General features: G+C 44.5%; 1 protein-coding gene across 4 annotated transcripts; it reads left to right on the top strand.

The window, feature by feature from the left end:
• The first annotated feature begins 449 nt into the window (after positions 1 to 449).
• On the top strand, positions 450 to 23,713 carry golga1 (golgin A1). Of its 4 annotated transcripts, XM_080498800.1 has the most exons (24): positions 450 to 584; positions 2,027 to 2,341; positions 7,511 to 7,601; positions 9,025 to 9,099; positions 10,689 to 10,786; positions 10,883 to 10,915; positions 11,104 to 11,232; positions 12,341 to 12,510; positions 12,634 to 12,745; positions 12,827 to 12,910; positions 14,272 to 14,397; positions 14,712 to 14,807; positions 15,509 to 15,604; positions 15,700 to 15,795; positions 16,190 to 16,330; positions 17,371 to 17,445; positions 18,450 to 18,539; positions 18,644 to 18,746; positions 19,716 to 19,876; positions 20,609 to 20,767; positions 21,525 to 21,584; positions 21,678 to 21,902; positions 22,219 to 22,305; positions 23,599 to 23,713. In XM_080498800.1, exons 2-24 carry the CDS (start codon positions 2,213 to 2,215, stop codon positions 23,677 to 23,679), a joined length of 2,517 nt encoding a protein of 838 aa, XP_080354926.1. In that variant the 5' UTR covers positions 450 to 584; positions 2,027 to 2,212; the 3' UTR covers positions 23,680 to 23,713. The 4 variants fall into 4 exon arrangements, with proteins under 4 accessions (XP_080354926.1, XP_080354925.1, XP_080354927.1 ...); XM_080498799.1 differs by lacking the exon at positions 23,599 to 23,713 and having other exon boundaries at positions 22,219 to 22,566; XM_080498801.1 differs by lacking the exons at positions 9,025 to 9,099; positions 23,599 to 23,713 and having other exon boundaries at positions 22,219 to 22,566.
• The last annotated feature ends 189 nt before the right edge of the window (positions 23,714 to 23,902 follow it).

The raw sequence follows: 23,902 nt of genomic DNA, 5'->3' as shown, positions 1-23,902 counted from the left end.
ACATTTGAACCTAATTTATGATGAAAAAAAAGCTAAGTATTTGCCAAAAATACCTTAAATCTTTGTGGTAGAATTACTCAATTTAGCTCTTTAAAGTGCTGATGACACTTTTCAGGCCCACACAGCTAAAACTATTGCATTGAAGGTTTTTTTTCCTGTTATTTCAGATATTTAGACAGATGGAACAAAATAGATTTTTTAATATTATCATTCATTCATCTGTATTGTGACTTATTTCTCATTAACATAAAAAAAACCACTAAAATAATCGACTTTGTTTACTGTTGATATGCCGTTTCCTGCCTGTAGAGAGCGCGCCCGCGTTGCCCCGCCCCCTCTGTTGTCCTGTCCAATCAGCAGCCGCTCCGCCGTGCCGTCAACAGACACCTGCTATCCTCGGGTTGATGACGTGTAGCTCTCGGACGAGCAGCAGCAGCAGCACTTAGCTTGTCAGACGAGACCGGAGCGGCGAGTTGACGTTTCCCAGCGGACTGACACGACTGTTGCTGCCCCCCGAGGCTCCGAAACGCACACTTACAGCCAACGAGACACCACGGATGGATATTTATCCGAATATGAACACGGTAAGAGGAAAGAACGAGCGAGCGAGCCGCCAGCTAACTCTCATTGTTGTGGCTGGGGGAGCTAACGTGGCTAACTGGCTAGCTGTCAGTCAAAACAGTCTGACTGTGTAAATCTAAATTACTAATTAGATTATCTGAGCCAGGTTACAACTGGACTCGTCCACATTTCACCTGGAACGTTGAGTTAGGTTAGAGACATTATAAGTTGCCAACTCTGGAGAGTCTTCAAGGATCTACATTATTGATTCTGATAAACTTGCATGTCATTGAGGTTGAGGAATGGCTTTTTAAAGGTCTGCTTGACTTTACATTGCAGGAGAAGAAATCAGGAAGCAGCAATTATAAAATGGCTACTGACAGTATTATCAGCTTCGTGGTATGTCTTGTTATCGGAGGCTCGCGTCAAAGCTTCGTGATCCTTTATTAAAGTGTTTTTAAACTATGTTATCTCCTGTTTCCACTCTGAGAAATGCACTGTTAATTAGACATAGATACTTCGATCTGCTACAGTCACACTGACGTGGCAGACCTTATGAAAGCTGCTTTTTGTTACTCAGTTGGTAGAGTGGTCATAGGTCAATAGAAAGGTTGCTGGTTCGATTCCCCAAACCTCACCGGTCCACACGTCTAATTGTCCTTTCGCAAGACACTGAAGCCCAAACTGCTTCCACGATAGGGCAATCGTGGCCGAGAGGTTACAGCAGAGGACATGGTATTGGAAGTTTGCAGGTTTCCACAGCAAGATGGGCCACTACTATGGGTCCCTGAGCAAGACCTTTGACCCCCCCCATCCCCTTTAATGTGGCCGCCCACCGCATCCTAGAAACAGAATGCGGTCAATGTGGGGAAAAAGGAACTTTCCCAAGGTCATTAATACAGTTTAGTTTAGTTTGTGTGTGTTTTCACCAGCTGCTTTCTATGTTGAGTTGTTGCACTTATATCAGCTGTATATCGATGCATCAATATCCCCCAACCGAAGCTTCTTGGATAGTATTTACAGTAAAGCAAAAAACTGGGCCGAGACTCTGGAAAGTGTCTGATTTTCTTCTTCGACATGTACGGCTTTAGTGTACTGAACCACAAGTTTCTATTTGTAGTTTTACTCTTACAAGAAGACTTTAGCAATGAGGGATTCAGTTTGAGCGTCCATTGTTACTAGGTACGTCCACTACCGCACTATATACGGACTTTTCATGTAGATCTACGCTTGCAAGGTTGAATATGAAGATTTAACCCCTGATGTGCTGAGAATCATTTGTTTGTAACTTGTGTACAAGGCGGCTAGAGAAGCAGTTATGCTTATTTGTGAAAGTGTGAGTGAAAACAAAACAAATTGAGCTGGGTGCTCTTTCTCGTGCACCTCTAAGTATGTGTAAGTGTGTCTGAGCTGCGCTGTGAGTAAACGGCTGATCGATACCGTCCTCCGTCCTCTCCTCCTATAGATGTAGCACAATGGAAACACGAGCCTGTGGTCAGCGGCACTGCGTCAGGACGCGGCTCCCCTCCGGCCGTCGGAGCGAGTAACCTGCCGAGACTCCGATGCGTCGCGTGCAGCCGCCTGCCCGCCAACCAACCGCCTATCGCACCGGAAGAGAGACGCCGAGGGGGACGACGACGACGACGACGACATGTTTGCCAAGCTGAAGAAGAAGATCGCGGAGGAGGCGGCCACGGCGCCGCGGAGCGGCGTCCGGATCCCTCGCACCATCAGCAAGGAGTCCATCGCCTCCATGGGGGCGGACTCGGGGGACGACTTCGTAAGTCACCGCCTCTGCTTCTCTTCCTTGCTTAAGAAGGGTTTTCTAAATCGGCTCGGATTTCACGGCAGGTATTTCTTCTGAATTGGATTTCTGCACCTTTTAAGATGCAGTCGGTGGATTTTTAGTCAGAAATTCTCACACAGGTTTTTCATTTACACGGGAGATCCAACACGGGAAACCGGATCGTATTTTGAGATACGGGTTTCTTCTTTTTATAAGATTTATAACCAGCAAAAGAATTCAAAATTATATATGTCTATGTCAATAATAGTGTTTATAAATCTTATGTGAAGCAAAAAGGTTTTCTGGTTGCTTGAAGGGCTTTATAAATAAAATAAGATCATATAGGTTTTATTTGTACCATAATTCTTTATTTGATTTTCAAGATAAAACAAGAATGAACCTTGTTCTGGTTTGGTTTATTGCGTCACTGTAGTTCATGTAGCAGACAAGAAAGAACATAGTAACTCTACATTATCTGTACAATACAGAGTTGTTACACATGCACTCATGGTCTTAATATTTTACAGCTCTGGAGTTTAGGATTGTGATGGTACAGATTACAGAGGAGCTGAACACTCGCCTTTCAGGGTATTACAGCTCAATTTAACTTGTCTGATGTGAGTTTTTTTTTATTTTTTATTATTATCCCCCCTGAAAAAGAAGCATTTTAAGCATATAAGCCACGTTTGAACCAAAAATACCTGGTGGTGCTTTATGGCAGTGTAACAACACTGGGAAGGACAAACCTCCGAAATATTAGAATTTCGTGAATCATCCATTTCATTAAACACGATTAAGAAAGAAACGATTATTCTAATTATTTATTTATATTATTTATTTAATATTATTAATTATTATTATTGTAATTGTTGTTCTTATTCTCATTATTAATTTTATTAATTTATATTTTATTATAATATTATTGTTGTTGTTGTTGTTGTTATTATTATTATCATTATTATTATTATTTATGTTTCTTATTCTTATTCTTATTCTTATTATTATTACTATTATTATTTGAGGTTAACTCTGGACTTGTCTCTCCATTTACTAAATGGAAAGTTTACTTTTTTTTTGTTATTATCGTATATTTATTCCTCATCATGGTTCCGACCAGACGGAAATATGTTGATCATTATCACAGACAAGTCTATGTAAACATTTAGTTGGTATATTTAAAACTTTGGCAGAACATAATCACAGCTATTTATAAAGCATGATAAAACCCATCCTTCTTTTCACTTCATACAACCTCATTAAAACTAATTGCCATTGTTTCCATTTCCTGCAGAATAAACGTCAATTACATGAACGTGCTCCTCGTTTTTGAGCAAGACGAGCAGAAGTCGTTGGTTATTTTTTTAACTAACCGCTCACTAGTCCCTGTCAAACATTGTCCAGGATATCCTCGGGTCTAAACCAACCAATTGCCTTCATAAATAGGAAGGAGCAAACAAACAGCATTTTCCTAAGGCGGCGTTCAGCTGCTGTGTGGGCGGAGCTTCAGTTCAGCACGTCAGACTAAACTGAACTCTGTCAAGCAAATGACGATCTTGAATAACGCCACACGCTAACAAGCATTAATTGTCCACACGGTGTGTTTGAAGGTAAAACAAAGCTGCTCCACTCTGAAATACAGAAAACCTGTTTGCACAACAAGAGAACAAGAGCTTCTCGTAACAGAAGCAGCCTGTCGGTTTACACACACTTCTTTTATGGTGGATCTACAAAATCACCTGCAAGCTGCTAACGTCTCTTGATCAGTTGCTAGTGACTAGTTATTCTGGAAAGTAACTAGTGTATTGGTAGTGTGGAAGGTTCTCTATAATCTGGATGTTGGTGGGGGAAGATGCTCTATAATCTGAATGTTAGTAGAGGAAAATGCTCTATAATCTGGAAGTTAGAGGAGGAAGATGCTCTATAATGTGGATGTTAGAGGAGGAAGATGCTCTATAATGTGGATGTTGGAGGAGGAAGATGCTCTATAATGTGGATGTTAGAGGAGGAAGATGCTCTATAATGTGGATGTTAGAGGAGGAAGATGCTCTATAATGTGGATGTTAGAGGAGGAAGATGCTCTATAATGTGGATGTTAGAGGAGGAAGATGCTCTATAATGTGGATGTTAGAGGAGGAAGATGCTCTATAATGTGGATGTTAGAGGAGGAAGATGCTCTATAATCTGGATGTTAGAGGAGGAAGATGCTCTATAATGTGGGTGATAGAGGAGGAAGATGCTCTATAATGTGGATGTTAGAGGAGGAAGATGCTCTATAATGTGGGTGATAGAGGAGGAAGATGCTCTACAATGTGGATGTTAGAGGAGGAAGATGCTCTATAATCTGGATGTTAGAGGAGGAAGATGCTCTATAATCTGATGTCAGTGGAGGAAGATGCTCTATAATCTGGATGTTAGAGGAGGAAGATGCTCTATAATCTGGATGTTAGAGGAGGAAGATGCTCTATAATCTGGAGGAAATAAACAAGAAAAAGCAGCAAAAGAGCTGAGATGATTTACCAGCTCTTAGCAAATGAAGCTAACCGCTAAGTATTGAACCACGCGAATTCAAATGACTGTTGCTAATGCTAACGCTAACCACCGGCACAGAGTTGCGTAACAGAGAGCAACAGCTGATCCGTAAACGTCTTCATGGGCAACACATGACAACATTTTTGTCTGCAGTTTTAAAACCAACATCTGGATTCTTCACTGGTTTATCTTGCGTTTCTTTCGTGAAACAGATCCCCCCCCCCCCCCCCGACTTCATTCATTATGAACCAAAAAGCTCTGTGTGCTCCCCCCCCCCCCCCCCCCCCCCCGGGCAGCTCCGGTGAATTCAGGCCACTCGTCTTCACATTTCGGGATCCGCCGCCAATCCCCCCGTTGATGCCGATGGCCACATCAGTAATCCCCCACTCTGAACTGGATGAAAGCCTTTTATCGCCTCCATCCAGCGCCGACTCCCCCACTCCCCCCCAGGCAGATGTGATCCCGGGTCTTAATAGTGGTTAATGAGTTTGATTTGTCCATTAACTGGTGTGTAAAGTCGCTGTAATTTGAGTTTCAAGCGCCGCGACGGGAGCTGACGAGTCGCCGCGCAGCACAAATCTGGATAAACCCGGGTCGGGTGTGACCGGCGTGGTATCGGAACAGAGAGAACCCGTTCCGCGGGGCCTCTGTTGTGCTGCTCGTGGGCTCCCGGGCTGCGCCACGCCGTAACACGAAGCTCACGTCGGTATTTTCCCCCCCCCCCCGACACTCGATCGTGTCTTTGTCCCTTCAGAACTCACCGATCAGCTGACGCGGATATAAATAAATGAGACGGAAGCTTCCAGTCGCGGGGTAAGGCCACGTGTACTGTACGCGGACCCGGGCCTTGCTTTTTACACATAAACACCACAAACGATGAATCATGAAAAGTCCGGCCACGTTGGAGGTTTTGAAAAACTCTGTTTGCATGTGAAGAGGGGAAGACGGCACAATTCGTGACGTCGTGGTTTTTTTTTTTTGTTTTTTTTCCCCAAGGATTCTGATTGGCTGTCATGGCTTCATGCGTCTCGTTACACTGCCCCCTACAGGCTTGGCTGTTCAGAGTTATAGTAGCTCTGAACCAGGCGTACATACTCAACTCAACTTTATTTATAAAGCGCTTTAAGCAGCAGCAGCTGAGACAAAGTGCTGTACATTGAAATAAAAATATAAGAGGCAAAATAAACACATTAAAACAATAAAAAAAGTTAAAGCAATAAAAACAATCAGATGGTAAAACGGTAAACAAAACATAAAAAGTTAAAACAATAAAAAAAACGAAGGCACTAAAACCAGAGTCTCACGCTGAGGTAAAAGCCAAAGAATAAAAATGGATTTTGAGACGAGTTTTAAAAAGGGCGTACATATATGTCGATTAAAATGTTTTGTAGGGGAAAGAGATATCGGTTTCTCTAAAAAAAAAACCCGGGTAACGTGTAAACGTGGCCTCAGGCTCCAGCTGCATAATGTTTTCAAGTAAAAACGTAAAATTTTCGTTGCGTTTCGCCTGCAATGTAAGAATTCTGCACAGTTGGATCAACGAGCGCGACTGCGCTTCTCCAACAACGTGAACATTTACGACACCGTCATTTTTTTTTTTCATTGCCGTGTGAGCGTGGAACCTTTCTGAAACCAAAACACCAAATCAATGCCGTTTTCAATTGATCGTTCGTGTTCGATTTTCACTCTCGAGGAGAAATTCCAACTGGAAATCAAATAACTTGAGCTGGCAAAAATAACTCAGAAAAAACAAATTAAAAAGGGACATTTTTTTTTATGCTATCTGGCCCGAGGGTAAAATGATAAAACACGGCAATCTGCGAGAAAATAGCCGATAAACAGCGGTATTTCCGCTGCTGGGCGGAGCTTCTGACAATAATAGAGTGACATCACGAGTTGTGCACACGCCCAAGTTGTGTTTATATTATGGCGGATTTGTGTTTTGACAACGAAGAGGCTGAATTTAACGATATTTCATCATCATCATCATTTCAAATCCAGTGATTGATGAAGAAGACACAGAAGGGTCGTTCTGGGAGGGGGGGGGGGCACATCCACACCAGTTTACATTTTCAAGATTTTCCATAATTGTGGACAAAAAAAGAAAAAGTGTCGAGGCGCTTCACCAGTAAGTGCCTCTTTAAATAATAGGAAAATGAAAACATGTGGAATACATCATGTAAGAAAAAACCAGCATTCAAGGAAATATATGCTAATTTACTGCTAATTCCACCCTGAATATATTGAATTTGTATCAATTTATCTCCTCCTTCTTTGACTTTAAGGTCTTTAAATGGTTGTGTTGCTGTCGCGGCTCCGTCTCTGTGTGCCGGCTGTATTTCACGTTGGCTCGTCTCCCACTTCCAGACTCCCAGAGGCCGCGGCGTTGTCTCCGTTACACTCGGCTTAAATAATTTAATGCCCCGGCCCAGGAGCAACACGGCACGGCCTTGTTTGTGACATTGAGATTTGAACACAATGGAAACATGGCCGCCGTGAGCGGCTCTTTTCATTTCCTCCCGCGTCTTCGTCGTCGCATGCCGACCACGTGAGGTCAGGTTCAGGTGGTCCGGGCGCGTCGCATTAAAACATCCGTCGGTGTTCTGTAATCCGACACGTGTGTGTTTCTCCAAGGCGTCTGACGGCAGCAGCTCCAGGGACGACCTGCCCGCCCAGATCCTCAGGAGAAACGACCAGATCCGGAAGCTGGAGGCCAAACTCACAGGTAAGGACGGAGGTCAGAGGTCAGACGGTCGCAGAAATCCCCGACACACGATCCTCACCTCAACTCAAAACGTGGAGTGGAAGAAGAAATTGTAAATAGAAATTTTCATGGAAAAGAAAAAAAAAAAAACCTCCATATTTGTCCATTTTGGTAAAAAAAAAATAAAATAAAAATCCCTTTTCACCTGATTAACAGTGGATTTTATGTATTTTTCTTTACATATTTTGGAAATATAATAGTTTTTTTTTTTTTTATAAAATTATCAACTCTTGTATATTATCAAGGACAAAAATTTCCACATGCTAAAATTATGTTAAATATATATATATTTAAAAAACATTTTTTAACTCTATTAAAAAAAAAAAAAATCCATCCTGATCAACAACTGTAAAATATTTAATAATTTAAAACCTTTTAAATAACAGTTTGATAACATGTTGCGTCTTATACCAGTAAAATATTTAAATGTTTATTTTGATTTAGAGATTTGCAGGAAATAAAATAGGATAATAATGCATTGGGGACGTTATTTAGAATTATTTTAAGTGGAAAAGAGTGAACGGTGTCGCTGCAGGACGTTTGCATTGTTTCATCAATAACAAACGACACATTCTATGTACTGCATTATAATGAGAGAATCTCTGATTTCAGTGGTTTAAAACAATTAGAAACATAAGTAATAGTCTTTTAAATCCAACTTGAACATGAAAGAATGCACAATGTTATATTTTGTAAATGCGGTGAGTTTGAAAAAGCCATTTAAGTTGGACATTTATATTTCCTATTTAAGTTTTTGATCTGAAAGTCAATATTTTATTTAAAGTCCCTCGAACAGAATCCACACAGGGAACATGTAAGATTTGTGAGCCAGTTGTAGTTGTTGATGTTCGTCTCTAACTCGTTGTCATTACGCTCTGATACACGTATATTTCCAGCATTTAAATTTGGCGGGACATTTCCTCCCCCCCCCCCCCCCCCCCCCCGGCTGCGGTTAAAGAAACTCCCGAGCGTTTCCGAGCTGTTTGTGTCTCGCGAGTCTGTTTTGAAAAGTTCCACCTCGGGTTGCCGGTTTGAAAAAGGCGACGGTTGCCGAGACTCCGAACCCCGAAACCGGCCGAAAGTTTTACAGTTGCCCTCATTTCCCGTTGTCGTGTTAAACGGGGCTTTTGTTTTGGAGGAGACTTCATGATGTCACTTCCTCCCGGGCGACTTTAGTGACTCTGCTCTCGGATTAGAAGCCCAGTCGTAGTTTCCATTATCTCTCAATCATGTTTTCCCTTTTGTTTTCTCCCTCTCCCTTTTTTTTGTTCAACACCTCCTCCTCCTCCTCTTCGTCCTCCTCGTGTGTGTGTGTGTGTGTGTGTGTGTGTGTGTGTGTGTTCCCCGTCCCACCCCATCCCCCCCCCCTTCCACCCCACACTAGACTACGCTGAGCAGCTGCGAATTATGCAGAAGACCAAGGAGAAGCTTGAAATTGCGTTAGAAAAGCATCAGGATTGTACGTACCTCGACTCTTGTCCCCTCTTCCTCTTCCTCCTCCTCCTCCTTCTCCTCTTCCTCTTCCTCTTCCTCTTCCTCCTCCTCTTCCTCCTCGGGACACCACACACACCTCAGAGACCTTCTCTCCTTCAGAAACCCAATGTTTGGCCGTGGCGTTCACGAGTTTAAATAAAGATTGGGATGCCGTGCGAAAAAAAAACCTTTTTAAATAAAAAAAAAACAACGCATTTTTATGAAAACACAAAGAAATTGTAACTCTGACGTTTACTGATATTTAACTGTTCAGTTTTGATTTTTCTGTGACATGGTTTGGTTTCTTTAATGACTCAAAGTAAGAAGTTTGTGGACGTTTCTCCGTTTTTTTCCCTGCTCCTCCACACCGTTTCTACCGCCTCTGACCTGAACTCTACCGTCATAGCTCTACGCTCCGCGATCCTCCCACGTCAAGGCCCGCCGTCTCTGAAGCGTGAAATTAAGAGCGGCCATAATTCCTCCGCAGAACAATCATAGCCGAACCACGGGATTAATTCTCCAGCTAATTGGATAATGACTCGCCCGCGTCGCCATGTGAATACGAGCTATTTTACGTCTCGTTATTAGAGTCAGGCTGAATAATCTGCAGGGTTTTTTGTTGTTTTTTCACATTTACAAACATTTGTGCTTCGGGAAATTGCCAGGACCTTTTTATTTCCTTAATTTGAGAAAGTTATTGGGCAGAATTCTGACGTATATAAACTCATTTGCCTTTTATTTACTCAGGAGATTAATAAATCTCTTTTACAAGTGCATCCTGGCAGCGGTACATAAAACGAGTTTACAGTGTCTAAATAATACTAAACTGTTCTTAAAACAAATAAATAGCAGCGATCTGTCTCACACTTGCAATCCGATCGATCTTTTATTTGGCATTTTATGAAGAAACTCTCAGTATGAACCTGAATAAATTCATGTCCGTCGATTCCACTTTGAGTAGATGATCGATCCGACGTCATTCGGCGCCGTACTTTGTGCCGGACACTTTAATTTCCTCGTGTCTGGCGCCAGTCTCAGTTTGTCGTGCAAACGTTCGATTCACTTCAGTGTTTTGAAAATGACGACCGTTTCCGCAGAAACGCTAAAAACCATGTCGTCGGCATGACGGTAGTTAGTCCGTGATTTTTTTATAATTATTATTTTTTTAATGACTGACTGATTGCGAGCTGACTTTCCACCACCTCTCCGCCCAACACAGTGACGTTTGTTACGTCTTAACGCTTCACATTTATTTTGAAAGGTTGTGAATATGACCCGCTTTCTCCTCCTGAGTCGTGAGGCCCAGCAGGGGGGGGGGGGGGGGGGGATTCTTGTGGATGCTGGCGGCTTTTTCTGGGCTTTCAGTCTGGTTTACTTCTCTCCTCTTTCTACGTCCAACCCGGCGACGTCGCCTTCGGCTTCACTCGTCCCCGGTTTCCATCCATTCGCTCGTCTCTCGCCTGAATGAGCTCCCCTCCTTGACGCAACCTCCGGCTGCGTACAAACCTCTTTTTTTCGTTTCTTCTCCGGACGTCTCCATCTTCCCTCCTCCTCTCTGTGTGTCTCTCCGCTCAGCGTCCATCAAGAAGCTCCAGGAGCAGAGCGACTCTCACCAGGCCAGCAGGGCCAAGCTGGCCGAGGGGATGGCGCTGGCTCTGGAGAAGAAGGACGAGGTGAACCACACCTTTCACCCAACCATCTGATTTGCTTACTTGTTTGTTTGTTGTTGTTTTTTTTTTTTAACTCCCCTGTCGTTCCTCTCCCGGCAGGAATGGACGGAGAAGATGGCGAATGCGGAAAAGGCAAGTCTCACTCCGTTTTACACGATTTCGAGTGGAAAGCGCTCCACAGCGGTTTAAAACGGGCCGCTTTAGGTGGAAGTTTTTTTTTTGGGGGGGGGGGGGGCGCTCAGTCTCCCGCTGGTCGCCCATTGGCGTCGCGGGCCGTGGCGAGTAGTTGTGGAGGTTTAACGTAGCTGTCGTCTGTTCAGGAGAAGGCCGCCCTGGCGGGCCGGATAGAGGAGATGACGGAGCAAAGCTTAGCGCTCTTCCAGAAAAGGGACGACCTGGATGAGCTGGAGGGCTTCCAGCAGCAGGAGCTGGCTAAAGTTAAGCACATGGTGCGTACAGTCTGCAGACATTTCCATAGAGGGTTGGGAATGTGGCGCCTTTTTTAAATTATTAAGAGCATTAAAGGCCGAGTGAAATGTAAAACACTACTTTGCAAAAAAAATGATAGTTGGGGTTCTACTTGTAAGGTTTCTCCGACTCGCATAACAAAGTTATTTGAATTTTGAATCTCCAGCCAAGGAAGTCGGGGGAATCCTTCTTCGTGGGCGTGACGTCAAGAGTTGTGCAGATCTCCATCTGTTGTGTTTATATTGACTTGTTTCCCTCTTAAATATCAAAGTTTTAACAGTGTTTTGAAGTTATAGTCGGCGTTTTATGAGCCTTGACGAAAGATTGAGCCTGGAAGAGACCGAGAGAGGAGAAAAGGAGCACGGGCGGTGGGAGCGGCTAGCCACTAGCTCGCGCGGCTAGCGAGAGCCGCTGGCCCCGGCGGCTAGTAGACGATCACGTAGTACCTGGACTCATCTTCGGAAAAGTGCTTCGACGTGTTTGATTCACGAAGCGGGGTTGTTCTGCCAAAAGTCAGGAGCCTCAAAGCCTCAAAGGTGAAAACTGGCGGCTGCTGAGGCGAGGAGACGAGGACGAATGGAGGACGAAGCGTCTTCTGCTTCCTCAAACATGTTCCAGACGGGGTCACCGATGGCAGAATGACCCTTCTGTGTCTTCTTCATCAATCACTGGATTTGAAATGACGACGATGATGAAATATCGTTAAATTCAGCCTCTTCGTGGTCAAAACTCTGATCCTCCATAATGTAAACACAACTTGGGCGTGTGCACAACTCGTGATGTCACTCTATTATTGTCAGAAGCTCCGCCCAGCAGCGGAAATACCGCTGTTTATCGGCTATTTTCTCGCAGATTGCCGTGTTTTAACATTTTACCCTCGGACCAGTTAGCATAAAAAAATGTCCCTAGAAGCGACAGCCAGAGTGTTTTGGAGGTTGAGTTTTCATTTCACTAGGATTTTAAACGCGTATGAAAGCTCTTCAATGTGACTCAATCGAAGCCGGCTTCGGTCAGCACTTCCCCCCTGTCACGCCAGACTCCTTTGTATTGTGACCCGTGTCCCTCGCCGGGTGTCTCCCCCCCCATCAGCTGCTGAGGAAGGAGGAGCTGCTGAGCCGGCGGGAGGAGGAGCTGCAGCAGAAGGAGGCCGAGGTTCAGTCGGCGAGGCGAGGCCTGTCCGAGGCCCGGGGGAAACTCCAGGCGCTGGAGCGGCAGCACCAGGAGAGCCAGAGACTCAACTCGGAGTTTGAAATCGAGAGGTACCGGAGATTTCGTTCACAAACACTGGACTCATTGATGTAGAGATGGAGAGAGAGAGATCTGAGGAAGGAGGAGCCTCGCAAACGACCACGAGGAAGTGAAATTTGCGTTTGTGGCTGCAGAGAGGAGCTGCTGCTGCTCAGAGAGGAGGCCGACAAGAAGATCGGCGAGGTGGAGGGGCGGTGCCGCGACCTGCAGGCCGTCATCCAGCAGGTCTCCGAAGACTTCCAGAAGGTTTGTCGTCCCCCCCTCCCCCCATCAGCTCTCGTTCTGCCCCGCTCATCGCTTAACCCCGGTGACTCGTTGCCGTTCCAGTCTCAGAGTATGGTGTCGGCGCTGGAGACGTCCCTCCACGACTTACAGAGCGAACACGACGCCCTCAAGCTGCAGCAGCAGAAGGTGAGGACGGGAGGACGGGAGGACGGGAGGACTCGTCTCATGAACGTGGATCGTTGTTCTCAGATTCAGATTCAGGATTCAGACTTTATTAATCCCTTGGGACGACCCCCTCAGGAGTCAGGAACAGCAACACAGAGAGCAAAGAATAAAAAAAATAAATGAGTTAGATTTTCCGTTTGGGCTTTTTTGGGGCGAAAATCTTACTTTGAAAGGCAAATAGCGGACTTCCTGTTGGATTTAGGTCCAAAGTTAGAGCGCGTGAGTTGTAGGTCTCGACGAGACGAACAAATTTCGTATTCGCTGCATCTCTCTACGACGTTCCTACAGACCGTGGCGGGCGATTTAGTGTGTCTCGGTGGCGCTAGAGAGCCATTTTTGGACTTTGTGGGGAATTTTTTTTACATGATCACCGGCTCTATGCGATTCTTCACGAGCCAAATTTGGGGAGTTTTTGAGCGTGTTTAAAGGGGCCAAATTTGAGCGTAAGTGAAAAGAAAGGGGGGCAGAGGATGGCTGCTGTCGTCCATAATGTCCAGCAGTTTGTTCAGTGTTCTCGTCTCTGCTACCGTCGCCAGAGAGAGACGGGAAATATAAAACATCAAATGGTCAACGTGAAGCATGAGATGTATTTTTAATTAAATGTGACTGGGACACTTTTATCTTCTGGCAGAAAATATCTCATCAGTCACTATAACGTCAATACTCTCGGTCTGTGATTGTCACACTGTGGTACATGTGCAACCAGCGGTCTGCCCGCTCCCCCTAGTGGTAGGTCAGGGCAAATCACAAATATATAAAATTATTGAAATAATACAAAACTTGGCATGAAAAAATATAAAACATATCATTTATATGTAGAATAAGTATATGAGCCATTGATCCATAGCAATAGATTTTAATGTTAGTGATAAACAATTGGTCCTGCTCGTGATCTAACTTTAGCTTTAGCATTAGCCACAGATGTTTCCAGGTTATAGAGCATAATCTTCATCATCATAACTGATGAAGAAGAGTTTCGTTTTGAATCACATTTTTTTTTCTGTTAACTAGTAATGGAGCTGCCATACATTTGAAGAAGCGACTGAATTGAGTGCTAATTTTCAGTAACTTCCACAGCGCGGTATATCTGTTTATGCATAAATACAGCCTGTAAACATCTGGAGTTGAGAAACCAATCGATGACGTTTTAGAGGGAAACTCTAAACTTTGTGAAATTGTTGCATCTAAAACATACAAAATATTTACATTCCAGACTTCTTTTAAGAGCTTAATTAAAAACATTTTTTTACAAATAAATGGAAGTGGAATCCGGAATCGTCCCACAGAAATAAACGCTTTTCTCCCCCCCGTCCCGTCGTCAGGCTGCCGTGACGGAGGAGGATAAGGAGCGCCTGTTGGCGGAGCTTCAGAAGAAAGCGGCCTCGTTGGAAAGACGACTACAAGGGAACCTGAGCCAGGACGAACACCTGCAGGAGTTCCTCCAGGAGGTGAAGGACACGCCCACAAACGTCACTTTTGGAGGGACCACCGATCAACCGATCGCTGTGTCCTGGATGACGGCAGCTTACATAAACGGGACTCGTCTGCGTCAAAGAGTCACTTTGATCTACGAGGCTTTGAAGTGCTGTAATGCTGGGAACTCGCACTGTGTGGACTTTGCATGTTTCCCCCCCAGATGTTGTTTTCCTCCCACAGTCCAATAAGACATTTGTGTCTAAACTCCATTCTAATTTTAAGGAGAAAAGTAGAAGCGGAAACACTCATCAATCAGTGTTGTCGTTGTTGTTGTTGTTGTTTTCAGAAGTCCAGCCTGGAGCAGAGTCTGGAAGAAACCAGAGCGGAGCTGTTGGCGGTTCGGACCAATCATGCCGACACTGTCAGCTCTCTGGAAGCACAGGTGAACCAGGAAAACCTCAAACTAACCTTTTAGTACCCAGTGATTTACCTCTGTTGTTATTTTCTGGCTTTCTTTTATCATTACTGTAAAAAAAAAAAAAAAAACTGTAAAAGGAAAACCTTTCAGTTATATAGTAATTTTGGCTATTTTGAATGTAAAAAAGCAGATACAGTTTTAATTTTCCAATCGCATAATAAACTGTATTTAAAAAAAAAATGTACAACCATATTTGAGCGATTGCTGAAGATTATTTATCGTCAATGTAGAAATATGACGACGACACCATCTAGTTTTAAGAGCATTAGTATTTGTGTATTCAGTTATTTCCTCTTTTTTTTTTTTATTCTCTCTTAATATAATTCTACATAATCATACAATCAGTGACGTTGCTCCACATTGGACTTCCAGGATGCCACAACTCATGTCACCGAACTCTGAAATCCATAATCTGATCAGAAATTTGTGAAAAAGATCAAATTTCTTTGAAAAATGTATTCCAGAAATTTAACAATTCAACATAGAAAGAAAGAAATGTCAACGTTAATGCGAGTTATTTAAGAATCTAACATTATTACAACAACCAACAGCACCCTCTAGTGGCCCGACAGAAAAACTGCATATTTTTCAGCGTTTCTGCCGTGTAAATGGAAAACTTTGAATGAAAGTGGGAAACAAAAACACGGCGTCTCGTCCGTCTGCAGGTTTCCAGGATGAGCTGCAGCATCACGGAGCTGCAGACGCTCCTCAGACACAAGGACGACTCGTCGCGGGCCTACCGAGAGAGAACCGACTCGCAGGTGAGACGCTCGCGCAGCAACACCGGGGGAAACTCTGGATTTTTTTTTTTTTCAGAACCTCTCGTCACAACTCTCTGCTTCTGGGTTTGTTTCAGATCTCAAACCTGGAGCAGCAGGTCTCCCAGAGCGGCGAGCGGCTGAGAGGTGCCGAGCAGCAGGTCGCCGAGAAGCAGCAGCACGTGGAAAAACTGGTGGGGGGAAGTTTTAGGACGACTTGTAAAAATTACAAGTTTAAAGCGAGTGTCGTAAAATACTGAGTGAACTCTGGGGAATCGCAGGTTTCCATTGCTCAACGATGTACAGAAATGCTCTTTAATGGAAAATACTGGGAGAAAATGTCCTGTCGTTAATATAAAAAATAGAGACATTTGACTCAGCAGTACTAACTTTTAGCTACTTGTCTCTGCCAAGTACCGATATGAGTGGAAGTACTCCGTGTAGTTTATTGTAATGAGAAACACGGTGGAGAGCTGACGTCCATTAAAGGAAATGTTCCACCGGCTGCGGCTCTCAATCTGTTTAAAGTGTCTCGCTGTGTGTGTGTAATCGTGTGTGTGTGTGTGTGTGTGTGTGTGTGTGTTGCAGCAAGGAGAGTGGAGTGCAGAAAAGGCCTTTCTGGATCAGCAGCTGTGTTTGCTGGAGCAGCAGAGTCAGGAAAAGGCCGTCCGGCTGCAGCAGAGCATCGGCGCTTTAGAGACGGAGAAGCAGACGCTGGCGGACAGAGTGGTGCGTTCACTCGCTTTTTTTTTTTTTTTTTTTTTTAGTTCAGTGCCGCAGACTTATTCACAACAGAGCTTGATATTAGTTTTGTCAAAAAAAAAAAGATGTAAAGGTCATTATGGTAACAACGGTCTGGATCAGGAGACGGTGAAAGAAGTTTAATTGACTTTAATTGAATTTCCTTTGAAATGAGCAAGTTCATTAAGCTGCACTGCCACATTCAAATAAATGCAAATTCTAATGCTATTAGATGAAGCAGTGCAGTGGTCAGAGCATTTTTTGTGTTGAAGATATGATTTTCTCCACAATAATGTTTTCTCCACAAAAATAATAAACATTTTAATCAGTTAAATTATTCTATAGTTCAATGAATTGCCTCTCAAACACATGGCAAGCGACAATATTAAGAATAGCAGCTGCAGTTCATTCATTCATTCACACTTGCACGCAGTCGGCTGATCGAGCCAGAAGTGTTAAAAACAACAAACAGAAAATGAGAAACCTATGATGAGAACGAACACTCGTCTTCAGGCTGAACGTATAAATCATGGCCTTTAGTATCTAATGCTAACTCAATGAACCGGCCGTTAACCAGACGATTCTTATTTTAGAGATTATTTTCCAATCTTTGATCATTTGTACTATTTTGATGATATTTTTATATATATATATTTAAAAAAACAAACCTATTTCAGCATATATTTATTTATGACTTGCCCCCTTTATGCCACTAGAGGGAGCTCACGTAACAGTGTGAGAATTACAAAATTAGATCATTTTAAACCAATGTCGTCTTTTTCTAATCGTCTCACCGATTAAAATATGAAGGATTTAATCTCCTGAGGGAAACGACCTCTAAAAATCCATCAATCTGACCAGGCGACTCCGTTTTTCTGTCTCTTTGTGGCGCGACGAAGAACCGAGACACTTTTATATGAAGGGGATTCACTTTTTCACGCCACATTAGTATAATTAACATTATTAGTGGGAAGCGAATGTGTTGACTGACTTGAGTGTGTGTTTGTGTGTGTGTGTGTGTGTGTTAGGCTGATCTGGAGAAGCAGATGGTGGAGACGAACTCCAGCCTGAGGCGGCGAAATGAAGAGCTGGAGGAGTGCAGGGTGAGTTTATCATCCACCCACTCACTGCTTTACGTTTCAGCTCAACTGCCGGGACTCCGGCGTGTAAATATACGAGTCGTCTATCAAAATGTAGAATTACAGGAAACAATCCCAGTTCATGCCACTCCAGATAAAGTGCATCGTGTGAACAAACACACACCAGGATTGGAGGAGGTGCCGTCGGCTCCTCTGGTGGTCTCGTGTCAACGGGTTCAAAACGAATGAAAATCTGTTGTTTTGGACAGCTAAAGCCTCGTTTTACACCTTTACCATAAGTGAATTGACCAAATCTTAACTTAAAGGTATACAGGAGGATTTTCAGGAATTTTAGGAAAGAACCGCCCTCTCCACCGTTTGGAAAAAAAATGCGCATGCGCAACGCTGTACCTGCTCCCGAGACGGAACGCCGACTAAAACGCGTGCGAGAGACGTGCACGAGCCCAGTTCTCCTCGTGCACGCTCTGTTTACAAGTCACAAGTCGGCATCGCTCACATAAGCTCACTTTACAAGAAGATTTGCACCAGAGGGGGTGAAACTGTGTAAAAATGTCCGAGAATAATGCGTCGGGTCGGCCACCGGCATGATGAGAACCGTGTGGAGTGAGCTGCACGCAGGGACGAGCACGTACGACGGGCTTACGTCATATATCACCAGAATGATGGACAATTGGGAGGACCAGTTATTTTGATGATCCACCCGGAAGAAGAAAATCCTCCACTATACCTTTAACTTTTGTGTGTCATGAGTACAAAAAACACTGAGATCAAAACTGACGTCTCTTCTATTAAAACAAACGTCTTTTAAAACGATACGCAATGTAAATGTTTATTCAGCACTTTCCTATTATTTGATGTGCCGTGTGTGTGTGTGTGTGTGTGTGTGTGTGTGTGTGTGTGTGTGTGTGTGTGTGTGTGTGTGTGTGTGTGTGTGTGTGTGTGTGTGTGTGTGTGTGTGTGTGTGTGTGTGTGTGTGTGTGTGTGTGTGTGTGTGTGCGTGCGCCCAGGCGGAGCTGAGCAGCAGGCAGACGGTGAGCACGGAGATCGCCAAAGCTCTGGAGGAAAGCCGGAGGCAGAGGGAGGAGCTGCAGACGCAGGTCTGAACTCAAACACACACATCATCAAGTATTCAGGGGCCGACATATGGTCACTGACGCCCTGTGTGTGTGTGTGTGTGTGTTCGTGTGTGTGTGTGTGTCAGGTTGCAGCGATGACCACGTCTCTGCAGACGTCACAGCTCGATCTGTCGGCGGTCCAAGAGAAGCTCACGATGAAGGAGGAGGAGGTCAGAGTGCTGCAAGACGGTATGGACACACACACACACACACACACACACACACACACACACACACACACACACACACACACACACACACACACACACACACACACACACACACCATTGTTTAATTCCCGAGTAGAACATAAACGACAACTCAGATTTGTTGAAGCTGAGATGTTAAAGAATTCTTCTTCGTCTCCTACGGTCTTCTTTTTCTTCCTCCTCTTCTTATTCTTCTCTTCCCCGTCCTTGTTCTCATTTCTTCTTCTCCCTCTTTGTTTTGTTGTCTTCTTCTTCTCCTCCTTCCTCTTCTTCTTCTTCTTCTTCCTCTTCTTCTTCCTTTTCATCCTCTTCTTCTTGCTCTTCTTCTTCCTTTTCATCCTCTTCTTCTTCTTCTTCCTCTTCCTCTTCTTCTTGCTCTTCTTTTTCTTCTTCCTCTTCCTCTTCTTCTTCCTCTTCCTCTTCTTCTTGCTCTTCCTCTTCTTCTTCTTCTTCTTCTTCCTCTTCTTCCTTTTCCTCTTCCTCTTCTTCTTCTTCTTCTTCTTCTTCTTCTTCTTCTTCTTCTTCTTCCTCTTCTTCTTCTTCCTCTTCTTCTTCTTCTTCTTCTTCTTCTTCCTCTTCTTCTTCCTCTTCCCGGCAGATTAACATTTTTTTAAAGGGTTCCTGATGAAGTGAAAGATGAAAATGTTGAACATTTAAAAAGAAACCCACATGTTATATCATCTGTGTGACAGAAATGAATGAAGACATGAACCTTTTAGCTCAAAGTTGACGACGAAGCAGATTTTCCAAACCAAATCCTCCCAGTTTTTCTTCAAATCAGATTCCACGTGAACACGTGTCGAGGTATTTTAGTGTTTGCTGCCAACTTGAAGGCATCTGGTGAAATCTCTGACGTGCAGCTTGTTTGTGCTTGCCCCGCCCCCCTGGAGTCTGACGTGTGTGTGTGTGTGTGTGTGTGTGTGTGTGTGTGTGTGTGTGTGTGTTGCAGAGGTGCAGAGTCGGCAGGCGTCCCTGCTGCAGCTGCAGGAGGAGGCGGAGCGGCTGCGAGCGCAGCTGGAGCAGACGGAGCAGGACAAAGAGTCGCAGCTGAGCCGGATGAAGGAGGAGCTGCTCGGCCAGACGCAGCAGCTGGACGGCTGCCAGGCCCGGGTGAGTTCAGACCTGCACCGGGTGTCACGCTCCTCAGACCTGCACCGGGTGTCACGCTCCTCAGACCTGCACCGGGTGTCACGCTCCTCAGACCTGCACCGGGTCTCACGCTCCTCAGGCCTGCACCGGGTCTCACGCTCTTCAGACCTGCACCGGGTTTCACGCTCCTCAGACCTGCACCGGGTTTCACGCTCCTCAGACCTACACCGGGTGTCACGCTCTTCAGACCTGCACCGGGTTTCACGCTCCTCAGACCTGCACCGGGTGTCACGCTCTTCAGACCTGCACCGGGTCTCACGCTCCTCAGACCTGCACCGGGTCTCACGCTCCTCAGGCCTGCACCGGGTCTCACGCTCTTCAGACCTGCACCGGGTTTCACGCTCCTCAGACCTGCACCGGGTGTCACGCTCTTCAGACCTGCACCGGGTTTCACGCTCCTCAGACCTGCACCGGGTGTCACGCTCCTCAGACCTGCACCGGGTTTCACGCTCCTCAGAGCTACACCGGGTTTCACACTTCTCAGACCTGCACCGGGTCTCACGCTCCTCAGACCTACACCGGGTTTCACACTTCTCAGACCTGCACCGGGTCTCACGTTCCTCAGACCTGCACCGGGTTTCACGCTCCTCATACCTGCACCGGGTGTCACGCTCCTCAGACCCCCCAAAAAATATACCTGCAGCACGAACCAATGGCCTTTTTTTCTTCTTTTTTTGTCCGTGTTTGCTGCAGATCTCCTACCTGGAGGTGGAGGTGGAAACACTGACGGAGCAGCTGCACAGCCCCGAGGTGTGTGAGGAGGACCAGAACGGCAGCGTGACCGTGGACGACCTGGATCACATCCAGAAGGTCAACAGAGACCTGGAGCAGCAGCTCAGTGACAAGAACAGGGTCAGTAACCCACAAGAGTTTTTTTTTTTTTTTATTATTATTATTATTATTCACACGAAGAGCAAAAGGAAGTTTCAGGCCACGTTTCCACTTCCCTGGATTTTTACCATAAACGGCTATTTCTCCCTCGACATTTACAACCAGCATGTCCACCTGGTTCAGAGCTGCTATGAGCAGCCAAACCTGTAGGGGGCAGTGCAACAATAAGCATGAAGCCACAATAAGATAAGATAAGATAAGCCTTTATTGATCTCACAAAGGAGACATTTACTTGTTACATTCAACTCTTGAGGACACTTATGAGTAGGAAAGACAAGAAATGTGCAAACAGATAAGAATGGAGGTATCTTATATACAATGACTATCAAGAACTCTAAGGGCCAAAAGTATTTACAGTAAAAAGTAATTATAAATAAAATAAAATGGGACTAAAATAATAAAATAAGATAAAAATCACAGACTATAATAAAGTATAATAAGTTCTAAGGGGAGCAAAGTATGCAGTAAGATGAAATACAAGGAAATTAAACTATGATGGGGGGGGGGGGGGCAAAGTGTAGAATAAAAGTAGCCGGTCAGAATCCTTTTGTGACGTAATTACCCCCCCCTTTAGAGTTAACGGGAGATGCCGAGTCATCGTTTGTGGTGCGTTTATGTGTAAATGCCCAAATGCAGAGGTTTTTTAAATCCCCAGGAAGGTGTGACCGTGGCCGCGATGAAAGCTGAAGAATGTACTGATTGATTGTTGTCTTTACAGACCATCAAACAGCTGCAGCAGAGACTCGCGGAGCTGAAGAGGACTCTGCAGAAAGAACTGGTAGGAGGAGGATGATGATGGTGGAGGAGGAGGAGGAAGAGGAAGTAGAGGACCAGATGTCACCCTGACTGTCCCGCCACTCTCTCCCTGCAGAAGCTGAAGTCTGAGCCGGAGGCCGACGGGAGGGAGAGGCTGCAGGAGAGCCGGGCGGAGAAGCCAGAGAGGCTCTGCCCCGAGGCCCCGCCGGCCTCCACCCCGAGCCCCCCGACCTCCAACACCACGGTGACCAACACGTCCGACCTCAACGACTCGCGGGAGATCAACTTCGAGTATCTGAAGCACGTGGTGCTGAAGTTCATGTCCTGCAGGGAGGCGGAGGTGGGTCGTGGCAACACCGAATCTGTTTAGAAAAAGAGAGAGAGAGAGAGAGAGGGAGTGTTTACACTGCAGCAGCGGACACACTGACAATGACGTAGTTAGCATGCCGGGCCACTGGAGGGTGCTGTTGCGCAATGCGCTATAAACATCAGGGGCGAGTCTCGACTATATAACGACTCGTATGAACTATAAAACGAGAATAGAAACCAGGAGTCACACCACTAGGGGGGGCACCATGTAGTTATTCAGGCCCACGAGTATTTTGATAGGGCTTTGATTTATATGAAAGATTTCCGTGTCGCCCCTCCCCCTCCAGGCGTTCCAGCTCATACGAGCCGTTTCTGTCCTGCTGAACTTCACTCGAGAGGAGGAGGACATGCTGAAGCAGACTCTGGAGTACAAGGTCTCTCCTTCACACCTCCTCACCCAGTCCAGATGTTTCTTTAGGTTTTCCCACTGGAGAAGAAGAAGTTTTGATGTGACAGGATATGAAACGGGACTCAGACTAGATCTGCAAGCGATATTGGAGGTTTAGTCATTCTAAATGAGAAAATATTGACTTAATGCGTCTCTGCCGTCAAGACGTGCTTTAATAATTCACTTTATTCCTATAGCACTTTTTATATGGGGCTTTACATTAAAAACCACAATGAAATTTACTATAATGAAACACAGAGATCCGAAAAAAGGACGACAACAAACAAAATAACTTCACTTTATAAAAACCGAGCGATTAAAAATTAGTTTTTAAGTCCAGACTTGAACCAGGACAGTGAGATTAAGTCATTATTCAACAAATGTATCTGGATTTGTAGTGATAATACAAAATGTGTTCTTCCAGCATTTCTTTCTTTCTTTCTTTTTTAATGAATGCCGATTCAGTTGTGTCATAAACAGCCAATAATCTAATGACTTATAGATAGATAATTACTTTATTCATCCCCGAAGGGAAATTGTTTTGTTGCAACAATCTGGTACATACGAATATTATAAAATACAATAGAATAGAAATAAAAGTAAAAATATAAAAATATCTGGGTATAAGACATAAAGTGAAACACAGAAGGGAACATGGGCACTTAGAAATACGCACGAGATAAAAGCAAGATAAATAAATAGTAAGGTGCAGTGGCAGAGCCATTAGAAGTAGGCATTATATAATAATAATAATAACAATAATACAGATAATAACAATGTGTAATAGTGTATAATACTCGTGTACAGTACTACTAATAATGGTAGCAATAAAATAACAACAATATGGTAGCAATAAAATAACAAACAATAACATATATATATCAGTAATAATAATAATAATAATACCAATAGTATATTTATAATAATAATAACCAATGGTAGTAGTGTACTTGCACATGTATAAATATATGTATATGTACATGCAATATGCCATATGAAATATATGATATAAGTATCAATGTAATTTAGTCCAGGTGATGATTGAAAGATTAAAGATTATTGGGGGGAAATGACATGGAGCCATGTTTTTGGACTGTGTGGAGAAACTGTAATAAATAAATAAAAATAAAACCCGTGCACCCACAGGAAGATCTCGCAAACCCCCCCCAAGAGATGCATTTCTCGACTCCTTAAAAAGCGTCACAACGGCGCTGAAAACATCCCACGTGGTCAATCCTGTCGTATTTAGCGTCTCGCCCCTCTGGGTTCTGTCTTCCAGATGTCCTGGTTCGGATCCAAGCCTTCGCCGAAGGGCATCGCCCGGCCCTCCATCTCAGGCACGCCGTCCCACTGGAGCTGATGGGGGGGGGGGGGGGGGCGGAGCCACACGACTCTGTCGTCTCGCCGAGGCACAGACGACGTCTTGTTTTTTTTTCTGACCGAAAACAAAGTTGGTGAAACAACAGAGCTGACTGTTATTTTTTATTTATCTTGTTTTTTTTTTTTTTTTCCCACGGAAAGTACAAGCCTTTTCAAACAGCCGACGCTCCGAAGCAAAACCGCGGGGCTCCCCCGAGTCCCGT

The sequence above is a fragment of the Blennius ocellaris genome, assembly GCF_963422515.1.
Source record: "Blennius ocellaris genome assembly, chromosome: 7".
Lineage (NCBI taxonomy): Eukaryota > Metazoa > Chordata > Actinopteri > Blenniiformes > Blenniidae > Blennius > Blennius ocellaris.
This window is presented reverse-complemented; position numbering and strand designations above follow the sequence as displayed.